Genomic DNA, 21,027 nt, shown 5'->3' on the forward strand with positions numbered 1-21,027 from the left:
TCCTGTGGTGTTCAGACTGACTTGACAGCATTATAAACGTGCTTTACCAAAAGCTGTGCAAATACGTTTTGTATTTGGGAACCTTACTAGGAAAGTCATGAGCTTCTGGAGTTGGCTGGCATAGGTGCCTCTTACTAGATCTCTCCTTCTGTAAAAATGCCAATGATTACAGACTTCCAGGTCGTTTTACAAGATAATGACCTGGCTTCAACCCTAATCCAGTGCGACTGAAATACTGGGAAAGTCAAAGCACTCCTGCGAAGGAAGGTCACAGCTCACCAGTCTGTTGGAACACTTGGAATTAAAAAGCTGTTGTTGAAAGAATGACTTTCAAATGCAGAGGATTTCCAAAAGGAGTTTTGAGAGGACTCTTCCTTAAAAGAAGTGAGGCTGCAGTAGAAGAGACAAAGTGCTCGAAAGATGCACAGGTAATTAGCCAAGACTAGCTGCAAACTGATTTTCTCTGTAGGGGGGGCTATCAGAGGTGCCCCCGTAGGGTCTGTGCTCTGTCACACGCTCATAATAACCTTGAAAGGATGCTGAGAAATCGTACCTGCCATTGAAATCAATATTATTCTAAATAACTTCAGTCTCCTTGGCCATAAGCTGTCCTTCATTTTGGTATCCATCCACACAGACTGTGTGGCAGGGTGGCTTTTTTTGTGTGTTTATTGAGGGTTCATAGAAATACACCTTTCTTCCCATGTATGAAAACCACAAAGCTGTTTAGTCCTACACGTATGTATATAGGGTAAAACAGCTGTTGTAAACTGATGTTACTATTCTGATAAGCATCTTTCCTAGGACGTTTTGTTTTTGCATCCTGCTAGAACAGCTACATTTTCTCCATATCTTTATGAGATGTAAAGTTTCCAGAGCTCTCCTGGTACTGTAGTTCAGCCGCAGGAGGCTCCGTGCAGTGCAGCCGCTGCCGTGGGAGGCAGGACGGGGCCTCCCACCTGTGGGTGTCATGGTCGGGCCGGGTGCTGGCAGCGGGCTCGGTCCGAGGCGATGGGGTGGTAGCAGCGGGTGGTGGCTCTTGTCTGTGGTTCACTGAAGGCCCCTGAGATGGTCAGGGCTGGAGCTCTTGCAAGAGGCTGAGGAGTTGCCCAATGCCTGGGGCAGGGAAGGCTTTGGGGGGACCTAACAGCAGCCCCCCAGTGCCCCTCACCCGCCCCCCCCCCGGAGCATTTCGGGAGGTCTGAGCTTTGCTTCAGGGAGTGTCTGGAGGATGGGAGGCAAAGGGTGTAGCTGCACATCAGATGTTTCAGACCAGCTGTAAAGAAAGCCCTAGAGGGCAGCCAGGTGCTGGAGCTGGTTACCAGCGAGCTGGGCAGCCTTCCTGGGGGCTGGGAAAGACTCCGTGGGTAAAAGCTCCAGGACAGCCCAACGGGGCCTCATGGCTGGCCCTGCTCTGAGCAGGGGTTGCGCTAGGTATGGCCCGAGACCCCTTCCAACCCGAATTACTCCGTGTTGAGTTCGTTGTTGTGTCAACAAGGTCAGATGGCAGACCCATACCTTCTTGAGGATAGAGTTGCTTTGGGAAGAAGCAACACTGTGTGTCGTGGAAATAGGCTCGTGCATCGATGGAGCTGCTGGAAAACCTTCCCGGATTGTGGGAAGGAGTTTGCTATTTAAAAAAAAAAAAAGTTCTGTACCAGATTTTGGTTCTCAGGGTTTTCGAAGCCTTGTTTTGCAGTTGAGCATTCTGACAGTTTTCTTTCCAAGTTCACGCTCAGTCTTTAATGGTTGCTATAATTTCCTTTTTAAACGGCACAGTTCTTCAAAGCCAGCAGTGAAGGAGCATCAGCAGAGGTCTGTGGTGATCATGAGGGCTTCTCAGTGGCTCATTTCTTCAGCTGTCATTTGTCAGAACACACTCATGTAATCTTAATGAACAATGTGCAAAGCCATTAAAAACTCAATTACGGCTTTCTTTTTACTGCAGACGTGAGAAAATGCAATCATAAAGTGCTGATGTGTAAACACAATAGCCACCATCTGCTGCAAAGTAGCATTTCAGCTCAAAAAGAGGATATATGTTGCAGATGCATCAATAATAGGAGGCTTATCAAGGCATCATTATGCACCAAGCAGGGGAAAAATTGAAATTTATGGCCAGCTAGAGAGCACTTCATGGTTTAATTCCCCAATTTTCAGTGGTATGTTTAATAACTATGAGAGAGTGCCTTTTTATGTTCCCTGTCGTTTGAATGGATTTTTAAAAATGAATTTATTTACCATCTTCCCTTCCTCCTTGCTTCTGACTGATCTGAACATAACACGTTCATTTTTAGTTATTCAGGAAGCTGGTAAAATCAGCAAGATATTAATTAATGTAACCTGTTGATCCAAGAGCACTAAATTTAATTGACCTGATATTCAGCTGCTTTAATGAGCGTGTGCTTCTGTGTCCAGTAAATATATAGTAATAAAAACAAACAAACCAAAACAAATTTTCACACAGCATAGGTAATGTCTTCTCCCCAAACTTTTTTTTTTTAGTTCAGCGTCTGTTTTATGACATTTGAACTTTCCAGATGGAAGTAAATAAAAAAACAGAGCCAAATGATTTTTCCGTTATTATTATTGTTCAAAATCGCTCTAAATAAGAGTTTCTCCAGGATACCTTTTGTTTTATTCAAATCCTTGCCTGGAGACATTTAAGTGGCTTTCAGTCATGCATCGATCAATAATTTCCATTTGTGACATGTTAATTCATTCCCTAGTTCCTTATATGAGTGGAAAATGTGACAAGTGGCTTGTTGGTGCCAGACCAGATTGTACCTCTTTTATTTGCACATATAGGCCTATAAATTGAAAATAAGTCCCATCAGCTTCAATTCTATATTCATTCTAAAGAAGGCTGTCAGGCTCTGAATCACAATATGTCACTTTATTTTAAAGATAATAAGGAAAAACACATTTGTCCTTAAAAGGCTGTTTGGAATTATTTTTTTTTCTTAGTGAGAACAATTTTCGAGCTCTTGGACCTGCAGTAAGTGATGTACCCTGCCCACGGGAGCTTCACTGGGCACGGACTTCCTAACAGATCAGTGGCTCCCAGCTGCAGGTTGTGGAGCATGCAGAGCAACCTTTGGAAGGTTCTGGAGGTTGGGACAGGACGCCCATCCAAGTCCACACTGTGAGAACAATGCAAAGCATGTACAGCTGGGGATATCTGGAGACCAGTTTGTGGTATAATTGATAATACAAACAATTTATATTACAATTTATTCACAACAGCAAGATTTTGTAGATGGATGTATTGTACCCAGTATCAGTTTCAGTACTGATGGGACTTGAAACACCCCTACTGAGGCCAGGACGTGGTGGGCGCTGTCTTGACCAGCCAGGGAAAGGGTTTCTTTTGGGAGCTGCCCTGTGACATCTCCGTGGAAATAAGTGCAGGTAGAGACGGATGGCAGATGGAAGGGTGTGAGTACTTCTCTCTGCCAGAGGTGGCACCGTAACTGGAAATTTTTCATCTTTTCCACTGTCATATAAAATAACTGTCTCCAGTAAACTCCTAATAAGAGATACTAAGTTTTTATAGTATTTTCTCATTTATCTCTAGGTATGCAATATTAAAAAAAAAAAAAAAGGCAACCATAAATTATAACTAAGAGACTACGAATAATTTGCATATGGCAATTACTTGTAAGGCTATTCTTTTAGAAACTAAGACTATAATTATTTTGTTAGATGTTTTTTGATGGATGGCTATTTCACTTGCTCCTGTTGTCAGTCACTACATCCAGGCTCCGTGCTCTCTCTTGAATTGTCAGCAGTTGCACAAAGGGCCATTGTCATTCTGCGAACAGCATGTGATTCACTTGTTTGGTGGGTGGCAAAAAAATAAAATTGTAATTATTGCTTTGAACTTTTTATAAGAACTGATGTTTTTCTCCTGGAGGAAAGCTCATTTTTATACATGAATCTGTAAAAGTGAAATATTCCCTAACTCTATCACTGAAACACTTGCCTACCCTAGCACAGTTCAAGGCCCTACTGTGTTACACACAGAACAGCTTCAGAGTAGATCTTCAGGGCAGAGATGCATTTATTATCCAAATGCAACAGAGAGACAGGTTGAGGAGGTGAACAGAGGTGAAACGACGTGCCTTGTGATCCCATTGGGGGTGGAGCAGAAATGAATTTTCCTGGGTTCCTACCCAGGGTTTGCAGACACTTAGTCCAAAACCTTGTTGATGCCCAGCATCTCTGCTTTGCTTTACTGAGTGTTTTAATCAACTGTGCCATCATCCTCAAATGTGAGATCTGGTCAACGTACAACATGTCTTCATCTCATTTTGTACTATTTATGAAAATGGCACTGAAACGCTGCAAGTGGTGCATTTTGCAGCAGCCACTGTGTTCCTCCACAGAAAACAAAGATACACTACTGTTAATCAGCAGTTACACAGTGGCTTCTCTCCCAGATTCTCGGCAGCAGTTTTTACTGTTCTTACTTGATTTATAGGGGAAGATGAGGCAGCTTGTACACACTGTCAGAGGTCATGGAGGTGAGTGTTGTAATTAGTCTTAGAAACCAGCCCATCAGATTTCCAGCTGCGCTGCCTCCTCAAGCCTATTGGTAATTGGACTTTGGGTAAGAAATTATTGTAGGTCATACAAACTGCATCCAAATTTCAGGTTCTCAAAACTTTAGTTTATTTGGGTGTATTTTTAAGAATAATATAGCACCCACTGAAATCTCTCGTTTAATTGAGGAAGGGGATTTTGTGGTTGACTGGGAGCAGAAGCATATCAACAGTTGAACATTTGTCAAAATCTCGTCTTGCAGACTACAATTATTTGAAAGAAATTAAAAAGTTTGGATTCAGCTCATGTGTTTCTTCAAGGTCCTTGCTGTGAATCTGGAATTTCTTGATTTGGGACCTTTGGGATTTTCAGCATATCAAAATGAAAGATAGGGTTGCCAGAGAGCATCTTGCCTGTAGCTTTTCTTATTTCTTAGTACAGCCTCTTCCCCAGCTGTGCTTGCGTTGTACTTGAATTTTCCAAGGTCTCTAGAGTGTGTGATTTCTTTATGAAAGATTGACTTTCTTCTCCATCCATGCTTTTCAGTACTTTACAAAATGCGTGTGTGTGTATATATATGTGTGCGTGTGTGTGTGTATATATATATATATACACACACACCACATAAACAGGAAAAAAAACAGTTTTGTGGGAGAAAGTTGCTGGTATCTGCTGATTAAAAAGAAATTAGAATATATGGCTGTTCAGTGGACAGAATTGATCAAAATGTTTATCTGGCTCATCTGAGTGTCTGTCACACTGCTGTGGCATGGAATAGGGAAAGTCAATAGGCTAGAAGTGAGGCAAAGCTTTTCAGACTCAATCTTCTGCGAACTGCAAGAGGCCAGTGGAGAAATACATTTGTAGCATGACTTGGCAGCTGCATCAGAATTCAGAATGTCAAGAGGGCTGCATTTGATTAGAAATTATTATGCCTGGCTGCTGACACACAGATTTCCCCCCCCAAATCTTGGTATATTCTTCAGCTTTTTCTGCGAGTGTCTGCACACACATAAAGCAGATCCTTTAAACAGAATTGAATCAAATAACTCTCATAATGTTTTTCCTTATTGCTAACATTTGTCACCTTGATGCATCTGTGAAGAGATGAGTTGAGACACAACGTGCTGTAAAATAACTGCCTGATGAATCAAAACACGAGTTCAACATCCAGTGCCATGGTTAATATGATGCAAGCTTCGGGGTTAACAAACTCATAAATTGCCTTAGTATCTATCTTCCTGCTTAAATTCAGCCGGTCCTTCCCTCCTAGAAATGTAATTGTCCTTGTTGCATTATTTCTAGCTCTGATGTTGCTGTACACTAACAAGCCTAATTTATGTGGGTTCTGAAAACTGTGTATTTCTTAGCATATTGCCACTGTCAAAAGATTTCAGTACCAAGATGCAGAGTTAACAGGTGTAGATTGGCATGAGGTGGGTAGGGGCCATGGAGACTAATATCAGCTAAGAATTTGGTCCATTGTTAAAGTCCTTTGTATTGAATGTGCTTTTGGGAAACTAGGTATTTGGGACTGTACGTGATAGGAGAGTCTTGTGGCGAATATGATTTTGTTTAGAGGGACTCTTTTATTCCACGGTCATAAAATAATAAAAGCCAAGTAGTATTTTTAATTTGAGTTTTATGTTATCTAATTAAGGCGGTTATAGTTGGCCCTGAATCTATTTGTATTTATACCCTGTAATTTTAATATCCTTTCTTTTCTGTTACCTAACAACTAGCATAAAATAGCTAGTTTGAGTTCTTCAGATAAATGTTTTGTTTCCTGGCATCTAAAGGAATCATTGACTTTTCTAAGGAAGCTGGCTTTACTGAAAGAGCTGAAAAGAAAATGCTTTTTATTTTTCTTCCTTTTCTTCTGTCTGTAGGCTCCTTCATGATGGTGAACAGCTCTGGACGGGCATCTGGGCAGAAAGCTCACTTGCTTCTGCCTACGTTAAAGGAAAATGACACACATTGCATCGACTTCCACTATTACTTATCCAGCAGAGACCGTTCGAGTCCTGGCTCTCTGAATGTCTACGTGAAAGTGAATGGAGGACCACAGGGCAATCCAATATGGAATGTCTCGGGGGTTGTTACAGAAGGATGGGTGAAGGCAGAACTTGCCATCAGTACATTCTGGCCACATTTTTATCAGGTATGAGTTTCTAATATTTTTCTCTCTTTTTCCTCTGATCATCTCTCTAGGTATGAGCTATCAATAGCAATAGGTATTCTGAAAATTAAATTCAGATTTTTTTTTTGCCTCCTCCTTTTGCATCAGAATGGGTTTACATATAGCAGTTCCTATAGCAAGAGATGATACAGGCATCTTGACATAGTTCTTCACTCTTCACCCTTAAGATGTCAGGTCACAGAGAAAGTTGGACCGCTGAAGTTAAATTATTGGAAAGTTAAGACCGACTTGTATATTGTGAAGTATGCATGTAAACAGACTTGTACTAGCACTTTCCATGGTTCTAGATAACAGTAAATACAGCAGGCTGTCTAGAAGTGTAACTGCCTCTGCATAAACTTGTCTGACCTACTTTTGGCCTTTGGTTGATTCCGTAAGAAGGAATGATTAACATTTCTCCATTCAGCTTGCATCTGGATTATTGCTGCCTATATGAGGGCTGTAAGTACATGACATACTAGTGAAATCTTGTACCATGTTATCAGCATAAGTAAACTCTTCACCAGATCCATTCTCTCTCTCCATCCCTCCTGTTTTTAACACTGTGCCTGTAAGGTAGTTTGACTTGTTCTGTCTAGAGATTTATTTTCTATTTTTGTTAAACAAGCACAAAGTCAAAGAAAGTAATGCATAAGTTATTTTCTGGTCATATTAATTTTACAGCTACTAGTTAGTAGACCACCTCGTGGGGCTACTTCAAACTTCATGCAGCAACTTTGGAGTCACTGTTTTAGTTTTAATTAGAGAAGGTTGCACACAGTGGATTCGCTTCTTGTTGAGCACTGAAGGTTTTTATCTTCAGGTTTTTCTTGTTTTGTATTCAAGAAAAAAAAAGCCTGGGAGGTAATTGCACCCTACACCTTGCAGGAAAAGGAGAAATACGTATGATACTAATAAAAGCATGAGTGAGACAGGAATTATGATAGAAGAAACTATGAAAAGGCAGTGAATACTCTGTGGATAGAAAACAGCAGGTAGAAAAGCTTTTTCTTTTTTTTTTCTTCCTTTTAATAACTGGGTAGGAGGTCTATAAAATCTGAGCTGAAGTAGAATGCTTTAATGTTCTGCCTCCGAAAAAGAGTTGGGAATATCAGCAGAATAGATAGAGCACATTGTGCAGGGTGAGAGGAAGGGATAAAGAGATGCAAATGCACTGAAAGTGGTGTTTTAAGGGCTGTGCACAACTTGTAACTTGTTCTGAAATCACATTAAAGTGCTTGATATTCATATTAACGTGAACCTGGTTGTGAACCAGAATTTGCTTCGTAGTAGGTGCTCTACAGAGAGAACAGAAATGATCTTTCACCCAGATAGTCAGTGCTTGAAAAACCTGGAAAAGAGTCTGATCTCAAACCAAGAGATCCTTCTTTTAGATACACCAATACTAGACTTCCTGAGCCTTAGTTACATCTTTTGCAAGTCTTTTTAGAGGTCAAGTTTGCTTTTCCTGAGCCAAAAAATCCTTTAATTCAAACAAGAATTTTGTAATGCATGCTGCGCAAAAATGAAGAGCCTGGAAGCCAGCAGTGACTGGCTGGGAGTAGTTCCTTTGCACAAAATGCAAGGATTCTCTCCTTCTCTTTCTTTTCCCCAGCCTCAGTTTTTGATGGATGGGGTGGTTGTTTCCTTCTACTTCTCCTTGTATTTTTATTTCTTAAGTGTGACCTTTAAAAAGTGAGATCTGTCCCACAGATCATGGGGGATCTGATAGACTGATTTATCACCAGTCCCTGATTTTATAAACCACTTTTCTGTTGGTGATCTGCAGTCTAGTGACTCTTTACATATAAGTTTTAAAACAAACAAACAAAAAAACAACAACCAAGACTCTAAGCTCTTAAATGCGAAGGGAAAAGCTCAGTCAAGGACTTCTGTTAAAATGATTGTTCTTTGACAGCCTGATGTAATGTAACGCGTCTGGCTAAAGGAGTCCAGAGGTGGCAGGATGACAAAGCTTGGGTGTACTGATGCTTAGGGAGTGTCTCATTTTATACTCACATCTAGGATATGCCATAGGAGCATTATTTGTCAGCTTTAAATCAAAACTGCGTGCCTGGAGAACAATTTGTTCACAAGAGGCCTGAATATTTCAAAAGCACCAGGTAACATGAGGGGAAAAAAAATAGAATTTATCCAAAATTATGAAATCTGTGTCAGGCAAAATGCGGATTGTTCTCTTTATACATGACGATCAACTATCATGAATTGCAGTGTGCGTTGAAAATTCTGTTAGGCAAAAAAATCTGAAACCATCTGCCCTGGGTCTGAGGCTTTGACAGGTACCTGGAGATTTGGAGACGTGGCCAGTGGAAAACAAGTAACCGAGCCACTTGCCAGAGGGTCATGTTTTAGGTCTGGCAGCTATGCTCAAGGGTCGTGTGAGTCATCCAGCTCCAGAAGCACTCTGCTGAGGTATAAACATGGGGATGGTGGAGATTTATAAATTCTACCCAAGAGTTAGTCGCACTTGGATTCCCAGTCTGCATACATTTTTAGTATAGCGAGAAAAAGCTGTAATAGTACTTGGAGAAAGGTAATACGTGTAATCTTGAGTTACTGCTTGCCATAAGGATGAACTTAGTCCCAGAATGCGCCAAGTGCCGTGCTACAGTCTGCCAGGAAGAGTTTTTTTTGATGTATAGCAAGGAACGTTATTGATCCACGCCTGAAGAAAACTGTTGTACCACAACAGATGAGCCAGGCTACATTGCTAACACAGACATTGTTGGTATATAGCAGCAGTGAAATGTAGGATTGTTTATGGGGAAGGAAACATGAAATGACTTGGTATTTGCAGTTCTCAGGAGCGTTTAAGAAACGTGTAAGAGTAAAGCTTTGCATTTTGCCAGCTACATTAGGTTCTGAGAGCTTCCTTAAATATGAAGGAGTATTAAATGCCCCTTCCTCAACCATTATAATACATCTCAACTGAAGCTAAAAGGACATGAGAGAGACTTGGTCTGAAATGCGCAGAGCTGGGCCTCCTGCAAGCGTGGATTTCTGCCTGTTTCTCATTGTTGAGTCTCAATTCCCAGTTTCCAGGAAAACCTGTGTGCTTCTGTGCTTCTTGCTTTAACAGGGCTGAGATGCAGCAAAAAGACATAGAGGGACGACCATGTGGAATTTTGAATTGGGAAATAAGGAGATCTGAGCGCAGAGTGAGCCAGACAATGTTGTTTTGACAGAGTATTTTATTGTGTGAATTGCAAGGAACCCTTCGCTCCTCAGTGGTTTCTTCACCAATGTGAAGATTAAATCCATGGTCTTTTTAGGAGCTGACTCAGTTGTTACTGATTTCAGGTTTAGGTTATATTGTGCTGTATTAAGACCACCGAACATGTCACTAATTAACAGAAGACTGTTCTCCGTGTATTGGTACTTACTTTTGCCATGTACAAGTAGCCAATGAGTTGGAGAATTTTTCTTTCCAGGTCCTTGGCTTTCAGGAAATTATGTTGTAGCTTAGCATGGCTTATAGTTTCTTATAAATGCAAAACAGAAATAAGGTTTTTAATAGCTAGTAAGTTGCAGTTCAATCTGAGTCGGAAGGGAGTCACGGTTGTTGCTTTATGTGACGCTACCAGTAAGTGCCATTTTTATCATGAAGATTTTTTTCATTTATAAAGTAAATTATCCTTTCCACGCTAAGGACATGCATTACACTCTTGGTTTATACAGTCTGTTGAGGTCTATTGAGACTCTTGATCACATGAAACACTCGTAGATGGTTTTGGGATCATTATATCATCTTCCAGAGATTTGGTGCTGCTTCTTGTCCCTTGGACAGCCTATTTTTTGTCCACCTTCCAGTGGTGTAGAACTCTATTTCTAAACATTGTTAACTCGTGAACTTTTCTTAGTTCATTTTTTTCCTGTTTATTTTTGTATTCTACCTGTTTTTATCATGGCTTTTTCCTAATGGACATATTTCAGGAGATCTCCAATTTGGATGTGCTGTGAAGTGGGGGAGCAGATCTTACGAAGTCATGGCAACATGAGCAGAAACTAAGTTCCAGAAGCCCAAATGCACAATAATTAACAGCAACTTGGTGCTTATGAAGTCCACAGTGCTCCACTTCTGTAGCATGAGTGTGTGGTGATCAGCATTCAGGCAGCTGAATTTTTAGTGTATTAAATCTTCTGATGGAGAAGATGAAGAAAAAGCTAAACAGTAGCAGTCTGGGAATGCCAGCTTTTATTTAAAGTGGAAAAAAGTGTTGAAAACTGGCTTTAAGTAGCTAACAAACTTTGTGGTTTTCTAGTGATGATTTAAGTAGTCATGAATTACTGAAATAATTTATCCTGCAAAACAAGTAGCTGCACTAGAGTGCTGCTGCAACAGTAGTAACTGTGCCAGCTGAGCACATTAATTAACTCTGTCCTTGAAAACATTACTGTATGCTCATGCAAAAATGAGCAAGTTAGTAGAGTGTGAACATTGCCTTAGTAAGAGGAAACAAAACTGGGGAACATCCCTTTGAAATGCCAAGGACAGCAGCCATTTAATCTCTACATATGCATGACTTTTTTAAAATAGTTAAGGATAGCACTTCATCCCTTTCCTTTGAGAAGGGAATCACTAACTCAGGAGTTTCTGGTGGACGAAAAGCTCAACATGAGCCAGCAGTGTGCACCTGCAGCCCAGAAGGGCAACTGCGTCCTGGGCTGCATCAGCAGAGGGGTGGGCAGCAGGGGAGGGAGGGGATTGTGCCCCTCTGCTCTGCCCTTCTGAGGCCCCACCTGGAGCCCTGCGTCCAGCTCTGGGCCCCCAGCACCAGGAGGTTGTGGGGCTGTTGGAGCGGGTCCAGAGGAAGCCACGAAGATGCCCAGAGGGCTGGAGCACCTCTCCTGTGAAGAAAGGCTGAGAGAACACTTTCATTGTCCAGATACATACAGAAAATAGTGTTAAGTAGTGTACTGTTAATATAGAGAAGCATTACGTATGTTGTCAAAGAGTACTCGGAGTCTGCTAGTTCAATCCAGGGAAAGGCGGAAGAAAACAACTTTATTATTTCTGGGAGAATCTTATTTCAGTCCAGTAATTAGAATCCAGGGTCATCTGTTGCTCACTTACTGCTTTCTGATACTGCAAGAGCATGCATGCCAAATCAAGGTTTTCTCCAAAAGAATCCATGCAGAGTTATTGATTCAATGAGAACATTATCTTGTGAATGACATTCTCCAACTTTGAGGCACACTAATTAGAAAAAGATGTCAAATGATTACACACGTAATGTTCTTGGACTGGCGCTTATAGTGAATACAGGAGTATGTGTATATAAAGAGGGTATTTTTTGCTTTTCCAAGTGGAAATAGTTCTTGCTAATCCTAATTAATGTTGCTCTAACTTTTTGTTTTCCATATCAAACAGATTTTCAGTCTTTGATATACATCTGCATAGTGAGTTGCATAGGCACCCCTCCACTATTAGTGATAAAATGCCTTGAATGTATCAGACATCGGAATACGAGCAGAATGTTGTGACTGGCCAAATGCCTACTGCTGTTTCTCTTTTCAGAAAACCTTTTCTTATTTTGTATTTCAGGTGATATTTGAATCTGTCTCTTTGAAAGGACATCCAGGGTACATAGCTGTGGATGAAGTCAGAGTTCTTGCCCATCCATGCAGTGAGCATTCTTTGTTTTTCTAACTTTATCAGTGTGTTATATACCAGGCTTTGTGGTCTAAAGTAGTGATACACCCGATTCAGTGAGCTCTAAAATTTCTTTTTATGTCCCCTGAGACACCTGATGACAATCAGCCTTGCACAACTACTTAATTTACCAAGTTGTGCAAAAAGCAAAACTGAGTCTGTAGTTAGTACCTGAATGTCTGGAAGTTTCTATTCCTATACTGCCACAAGAACACAAAACTCTTGATTGTTTTGTTATTTCTGAATCATACTGCTGTAGAAAAAGATCTAAAAAGTTTTGGATAATGCCCTGTGTGGTTGACTTAACAAACAAAAAAAAGAAATCAAATTGGTTCAGTATTTCCTTAGTAAAGGTCATATCCCAAAGGTATCTCTCAAAAGAAATGTTAAACCCACTCAGCATCTGCATGAGGATATTAAAAATAAATCTCATTCAGACTTGCACAAGAGTGAAAACTAATGCAGGTTCATTGCACTGTTCAAAAGTATTTGGGTTATGTTTCTTCTGTAGTGGTTACCATATGTCCAGCTTACATTTTTCGTACTTAGACCTTAATCCTCTACGTTTGGGCATGAACTTCTTTTATTTCTCTGTGCGGGCACAGTGAGGCTTGGGGACTTTTGTATGTCTATATTGTGTATGTAGTACATAGTCCCTTCTAAAGATTTTTAACAGCTTTCATGTTCTTTAATGAGTTTAGACGTCTCCTTCAAATAACGTTAATGTTCTTAAAAGTAATCTGTAATTACCCCGTGTCTTTTAGTGCTCAAATTATTAGCTGTTATGTAGCATACTAAAATGCACTTCTGGGGTGATGCTTTGATTTATTAGGTTATGTTTACATTTGTTTATATTTTGGTGCTGCAAATTCAACATTTCCAGGTAGCCTGGTGTCGTCTGGAAAGGTAGCCCACCACCCTGCCACTTCAGTGCTTTACAGCCCCTTTCACTAGCTCGTAGTTTCAGTAAGTCAGCAGTGGCTGCACGCAACAAAATCACGTAGATTGTATCAGCGGGGTGAAATAGACTTTTATTCTTGCAGTACAGAATTTCAAAGAATAGCTACCATTCAGTGTGACAGACATGGATGGCTCTGCTCAAGTTTAACAGGACATTTCTGATAACTGCAATATGGTTAATTGCTGTTTAACTAAATTATAGTTGTATTTACCATGTGCTCATTGCTCAGGCCTTTGGGTGCATTTACTTCATTAAGAAATCCTTACAATCTGTGTTGACCAGATGTTGCTGATAACTGGCAGCATCCAAACAAATCCCCCAAATGATGCGCGTGTATTCCGCTGCATGGTGATGACTGATCCCTTTACTGGGAAAGAGGCCATTGAACCAACTGTGTGGCAAAGCCTAGGCAAGGTTATGGGATTAAAAAAATAACAACAAAAAGACCCCTGCTTAGTGAAGTATTTAAACTGATGTTTAAATCAATGTCTGCAGGTATATGCAGGTCCCTCTTGAAAACTGAGCGCAATCTTGTTGACCCCAAAGTGGGGTGATTCAAACTGTAACCACTGCATTTTGAGTCAGTTTGCAACCTGCAGCGTACAGAGCTCCCCATAAGCAGCGAGTTCTGTGCAGTCTTTGTAAATGCTTCTCCTGTCCGATCGCCAGCGTTGCCTTTGTTGTTCAGCAGTGACAGCCACCAGGGTAAATGTCACCAGAGCGTGTTCCATCACTTGTACAGGCGTTGCCCCTTGCGTTCATTTTACAATTGTTACAACTCAAAACACAGGAACCATGTAGCTCCTGGTGAGCATGGATGTGACTTGAAATCATTGGTGTTATTTTTTCATTTCTGCTTCACCTTCATAGATAAGTGTAGTAGTCACACGTCAGTAGCAGTTAAAAAAAGAACCCAGGAAAATGTGCCTTATAACACAGAGATGGAGGAAAATTCCTAGATGGTGTTGCCACTTTGAAATCCTGAGAAGGGAAGCAGTGGAGTATCCACAGGCTTGCTGTGTGTGAGCACTGGCAGGGGTAGGATGGCCGGGTGCCCAGGATGCGGGCAGACCTGAGGGATGCGGGGGGGGGTTGGGGTCGGGGGGGGCTGTGCTTACCCAGGCTGCGCGGTGCCCACTTTGGAGCCCGCGTGTACCTACACACCTTCGCCTGTGGGCGGGAATTACTCGTATTGGCATGCAAATATCACACAGTACATCCTGTCCGTCACCCAAAGGTAGCTTTCCAGTGAACTTTGAGACATGTTTCTGGCCCCCAGAAAGCACGACAGTACAGAATCGCTGCGTTTCTGCAGCCTGTGTGCTGGAGTTGTCAGCAAACGGAGTGCATGGAGAACACCATAAGGAAACTAGATAAAAGCATTCAGCATAGTGTACAGGCAAGTGTTTTCTGTTCACGTGCCTGTAGTGGACACCTACCTGTATGCCAAGCCTCATACATATGCTTGGGCACAGGTGCCCACGCCCTTTCAAAGTTATTTATTTCCAATAGAAGAATATAGGGTAGTATGTGTTATGAAATTTTGTATCTCTCTGGTGGCTAATCGTATTAGGAAATGCAAAGATGAGTTGAAAAGGATTGACCTTTAGTGTCCTACAAGACTGTGTGTGTCTTACTAAAAGTATTTAATTGGAGCACAAACTTTCTTCTGAAGCCCTGCAAGCACTAAGGTCGTTTTGAAGTGTCGGATTCACCACTGCGTTTTTTTTCCTTGTAAGTTTTCTTACAGAAGTAGATGAGTGGTGTTTAGTCAAAAAGGTAATCCTCTGATCTTTTTCCTTTGTCAACAAATGTATATTTAATATTGATGATATTGCCACTTTGGTATCAGTGGTTTAATATTGAACTAATACTGAATTTAATGTCAGCAAAAAAAATTACATTGTTCTTAACTAATATGGTGATAAAATACTATCAGTAATACCAATATTTCATTTAGTATCAATGACTTTGTTATCCTAAAATTCTAGGACAATTAAATTTGACAGTCAAAAAAAATGAAAAGGCAAAAAAGGCACTTAGGAGAATTTGGGTTGGGTCAGTCATGCTTGACAACCTCAGAAACAAATATTTGATTTCTTTTTGACCTTTATAAAAACACAATTTTCTAACGAATTTGCTCAATTACTCTTCATAGCAAGGAGTAAGAAATTGTTTTGATGACCGTGAACTTGTGATCTGACAGTCTATGTTTTCAGATGTGCCAGAGCTCTGTATTGTTATCTTGGGCTGTTCTCTGTAAGCTCACCCACCTTGCTCTGCAGTGAATAGTCAAGTACTGAAGGACAGCTTCATTTTACTAAATCGCCTGGTCAAGGATAGGCCTTAATGCTTTGCCGGGTGTTTATGTCAGTGTTGGTGTAACACAATCAGTTGCTGCCTTGCTCTACCCTTCCTATCCTTTGCATCTTTTGTTAGGAAAAGCACCGCATTTCCTACGGCTTCAGAACGTGGAGGTTAATGTGGGACAGAATGCGACGTTCCAGTGCATTGCTGGGGGGAAGTGGTCGCAGCATGACAAACTCTGGCTCCAGGTAAGGTGATGCAGTGTTTTCAAGTAAAATAAGTAGACGGAGGACAACTAGGTAGTGAGGCAAAATGTTATCACTGAGATCTTTTGAGATCTGCCTTAAAGTATTTCCAGATGGGAGTTTAGGGTGACAAAATACAGAATCATGCTACAGAAGATGAAAAGGTGGCCAGTTACTGCAAAATTTTAGTTTCAAACAAATGTGTGCACACCTGTAAGCACTCAGGCATAAAACAGAAAAGACAGAGCAAGTGGAGAAGTTCCTCCCTCATGCTTAATTTGCAGTCTTCTTCCCCCTTGCCCTCCAAAAGTGTCATTGACAAGGGCTGAGGACAATAAGTTAAGATGGAAACCTACCATAAGGTCTGAGATTGCTATCTGGTTGATAAAAATAGGCAAAAATCATTTTGTGCCCCCTTTGTTTCTTCCTCTCAGTTTCCCTTAGCTGTGTTGATAGCAGATTGTTTCTTCTAGTTGCTCAATAAAAGACTAAAGCATTCCCTCTCTTAATACCTATATTTTCATCTTGCTGGCTGGACTTGCAAGACTGTGTAGTACTATTCATGTAGGTATAGTAACTGTAAGAACTGTTTTTCAGTTCTAGAGTTAGAAACGGAACATTTAGCAAACCAGAAGGGTGGAGTACTGTTTGCCAGTGAAGAACAAAGTTATTTCTTCTGCCCATTCAAGTGCTTGGCTGTGGAGAGTCCCAGAACTAACATGTTCTATACACAGAGTTCTTCCAGAAACTTTAAAAATAAGGGAGCTCTCATATTTGTCTAAACTTCTGCACCATGAAACACCTAATGTCCCAAACAAGGATTCTGTTACTGCACGCACTGTGCATGTGCATAGGGCTGACACATACTTTCAAAATGCTAAAGCCAGTCAACAGTTTTTATTCACAGCTCAGAATGATGTGATGGAGGACCAGATTTAGCAAGAGCATGCTTTAAGGACTTTCTGCATACAGTAGAATTTAAACACATCTTTTCTTAAATTACTGTTCTGACGGCAAAATTCAGGTGCTCTTTTTTTTTTGGTGCCTAGTAAAACAAAGAAAAAGCCCCCAGATCAAACAAGAAAAACCACAACTGCAACATCATCAGTGACAGACCCTTGTCATAGTTTCTATGGTATTTGTGGTGATATAAGTTACAGATTTTCTCAAATTCTTTTATTGATTTGAGAAATTTTAATAACTTTTTTTAAAAATAATAATTTAAATTCTAGTCCAAATACTAGGAGAGGAAGCAGTTTGCCGAATACTAAGAATTAAAATTAATGCTGGGAAGGATTGTGTTGGTGAGAAATGCGGTTGGCATTATCTAAAAATAACTTGACAGTCATTTTAACTGTACTCTTATCACAGCCATTATCCTAAAAATTATCTTTTAATCTGAAATTTATTAACCTGTGTTGTACTTCTAGCATCCACTGAGGTATGTCCACTGAGATATATTTTGGCTTATTTTATATCTCTTGAGTTCTTTCTGTGAAATGTTTCCTCAGTTATGATTAGATGTGTGTAAAAACACTTCTGATCTGAAGCAGTATGAACCTTTTCCTGAGAGAAGCAGGGGTTTGGGAGGAAACCATTGTTGCTACTGGGGACTTGTTTTCCATTCTTTAAAATTGAAGTGTTTAATGAAAATAGCCTTGGAAATACCTCCCAAAATTGATTACTGGAAATTGGCAAAATGGCAGTGTATTTTCCTTTGAGCCTCCTAATAAACTAGGCCAACTGAACGAGTTCAGGTGTTTATGCTGATTTCTAGTTAATTCATCATCTGTCACTCTTCCAGTTGGGAAAATGTAGTCTGGCATTGGTGGAGAGAGGTTTTTTGAGGAGTGTTGCGTGTACAAGGATTTCTGCTCATCCAATTCATTTATTTAAATTGCTTTGGAAACAAAGTTTTACACCTGAAAATGCCAGGTTTATAAAATCTGTTGATTTTGTAGCATTTTTGTAGGTGTACAAAACCTGTTCATTTGTAGTATTTTCATGTCCTAGCTAAGTCTTTGGATATACTCTGTACAAATGCAGTCTGAACTGTCACTCTCCAGACTTTTCAGTATATATATAACACATCAAATGCACAAAAACATGTCAAAATTTAAGTAGACATGAAAACTTAAACAAATATACCTGTAAGAATATTTTAGCCCATTAGTTCACGAAATCCAAAGCCCTGTACATTTTGCAGGGGCATGACTAGCAGTGTTGCCCTGAAAAATTGTGCTTATATAAAACCTAACCTAGAGTAATGTGAACATGGAGGTTTGAACAATTTTAGTAGTAACAAAGAATGAATCATCTGTGTGCCTTTTGACATATGTTATTTTTGTCTGCCTTCACAGCAGTGGAATGGACGGGACACAGCGTTAATGGTCACTCGAGTCGTCAACCATAGACGTTTTTCTGCTACTGTCAGTGTTGCTGACACCTCTCAACGCAGTATCAGCAAGTACCGATGTGTCATTCGTTCAGATGGTGGATCTGGAGTTTCCAATTATGCAGAATTAATAGTGAAAGGTAGGTTGCATTGAAACAGCAAGTTTATGTAAGATGAGTATTTCCTCCCACATGGCAACTGAATATAAGATTTGACATCCTATTGGGCCTTCCTCTTTCATTCATATTAAATTCAAGTAGGAGAAAAGGGTAAAAGAGACAAGAATTTCAATCATTTTCTTAAAACAAGTATTTGAATCAAAACTTCAGCGATATATCCCTCTTTGTAAGCTATAGTAGTAACACATGGTAGCAATGGATACTTTTAATGCAGTCAGCTGAACAGTTTAACTGTCCGTCAGCTTCATCTGCCTTCCTTTACAGTTTATCAGGCATAAATAATCCTATGATGGAGCATTGCATGTCAAATGAGTCTGCTCAGGGCTGCTGGGAGTAAATGGTGGGGGATGATTCTGCTCATGTCCTAAAACACACAGTAGAGACATCAGTAGTTCTTTAAGGAAGCGTAGAGTTTTTAGCCCTGTTATTTACTGTGATTCAAGAGGTGATACTGTGCCTACATTTGCAAGGTGGTACTTGCTTAAGAGCTTCCACAAGGCATCTAGTGAGGTGTTATTTACTGTGCTACTTTTTTAATCTTACTTTGAGCCTTCACCACAGGGACGTTCTCTGCCTCTTAGGAGAAGAGAGCAGAAGGTGGCAAAGTCACCCCAAGAGTGCTTCATTCTGTATTTGGGGTGGGGGTGATGTGGGGTGGAAGGAAGTTGAAGTACGGGTCTGCTCACAGAGTATAATTGTACTGATCCAAATGTTTTAATTTTCTATGAAAATGGAGGACTGTTGCAGAAACAAGATCACTTTCATCCACTAATCACTTTCTGCCAACTTACTCTGGCACCTGGTGATCGATATGCTAATGCTTTCACAGTGCCTTAAATATCAAGTGTTGAGTGTTGTAGATATTCAGACTACACAGATCATGAAGAGAATGTTCACACTAGATGCCAAGTGCTTTTAATTCCCACTGGATGATCTTGCATTGTATTTGTTCAAATCTGGAGAAGTTAATTCACAATTGAAATGGAATTGAGTTGCCAAGAGTGGCGTATCTAGTGTTGTATCATTGCTAAGTAGAGGCAATCTTCCAGAGCAACCAAATATCAGAATATGCAGAGTTGGGCACGTGCCTGACACTTCCATGTTTAACAGTATGAGAAGGAGAAAAAATGGAAGAATGAGTTATAAAAAGTGAATGGTTGGACAAGCAACACGAGACATCGATAGATTTGTTGCTGAAGTACCCAGGCAGACACCTAGCCAGAAGAAACTTCAGGAGAGTAGTGTTGTTCTGGGAAGGTACACTCCTCTGCTCCTGGGTAGTAAGCAGGCAAAGTTAAGTGGTTCATTTGAGGTTAGCTTGATGCAGCACTGTGAAACACTGGGATTGCACGGGTGAATGCTTCTAGTCTGACTAATTTTAGTGTGGATAATAGCAAATCTGTAATGCATGCACACAGGCTGAAATGAGAGCAAATTGGAATTGTCTACTTCTGAAGAGATGTTTATTGAATTGCAGTAATGTACTTGTGTATACATCAAATTAGTCTGTAATTGAAGTTTTGCTCAATTGATAGTCCTGTCCCTAAACCTACTAAATCCAAGCTAATACTCTGCCTTGCATGCTTTTGCTTAGTCAGTTGAACATAAAATCATATGGGATTTCTTCAACAAAGGTTAAGGTTTAAAAAAGGATCAGCATATCTTTTTCATGTAAAGATCTGTTTGCTTCTCTAGGCATAAGATATTTTATTATAGAAATGAGAAAGTGATTTACATTTCTCAATATTGCATGATTAATATTTGGTGGATACAGGAAGAGAAATTTTGCTTTGGAATACATCATGTTCTACTTCTACTCGGCACCTTAAATTGGAACAGTAGGTACCTCTTTCAGACCTCCTAGGATATGTTCTAGTACTCTTCAGTTTCGTCTTAGCTGCTTTTCAAAGTGTTTGGTTAGTTAACACAGACGAAAAGCAGTCTGCCTCTTAACTGAGGGGCTTTCTGTAATCCTTGTGGTATTTGGGACAGCTTGTCTTTCATCAGTTGCTTTTTTCTTGAGGTTTTTAGATGTGAAGCTGATACCTTCAGTGACACCAGAGGGAGAGGTGGTTTCATTTTCCAGAGTTGCTTACTATTTTTTCTCTAGTTCTTTTCTGGTGTGATGCTTGTCACTGTAATTGCACCATCTATTTATTAACTCACTGGGTACACCGTGAAAACTGCTCTAGTGCTCATAGTACACCCTGGAATTAAAAAAAAAAAAAAAAAAAAAAAAGAGAAAAAAGCTGTCAAGCTATCAGATATCAGAGCTGAAATATTCAAGTGTGAAAAGCATGCTAAATAATTACACATTAAAAAAAATAAAAAATCTGTATGGTTAGGCTGCTCCAGAACGCAATGCACCACACAAACTCCTGGTTAGCAATCGTAAGGCAGACTTGACCTCTACAGGTATTTTGACCTGTCTCGGTATTGTTGTATCTGGAATAGCTTCAGTTACTTATTAAACACCAGGAAGAACTACTAGGAGAAAGAACTTTCTAGAGCTTAAAAGAAGTAAGTAATAAAAACATCTGAC

At 40.2% G+C, this 21,027-nt stretch overlaps 1 protein-coding gene across 1 annotated transcript in view; it reads left to right on the forward strand.

The window, feature by feature from the left end:
* The window catches only part of PTPRT (protein tyrosine phosphatase receptor type T), a 532,802-nt gene that overhangs the window by 248,550 nt on the left and 263,225 nt on the right, over positions 1–21,027 (forward strand). The window contains exons 4-7 of the mRNA XM_050713944.1: positions 6,435–6,706; positions 12,291–12,372; positions 15,799–15,914; positions 18,272–18,446. Coding sequence (XP_050569901.1) covers positions 6,435–6,706; positions 12,291–12,372; positions 15,799–15,914; positions 18,272–18,446 — 645 coding nt within the window. The remainder of the gene's footprint in view (positions 1–6,434; positions 6,707–12,290; positions 12,373–15,798; positions 15,915–18,271; positions 18,447–21,027) is intronic.

This window comes from Cygnus atratus, chromosome 16 (genome assembly GCF_013377495.2).
Source record: "Cygnus atratus isolate AKBS03 ecotype Queensland, Australia chromosome 16, CAtr_DNAZoo_HiC_assembly, whole genome shotgun sequence".
NCBI classification, from domain to species: domain Eukaryota; kingdom Metazoa; phylum Chordata; class Aves; order Anseriformes; family Anatidae; genus Cygnus; species Cygnus atratus.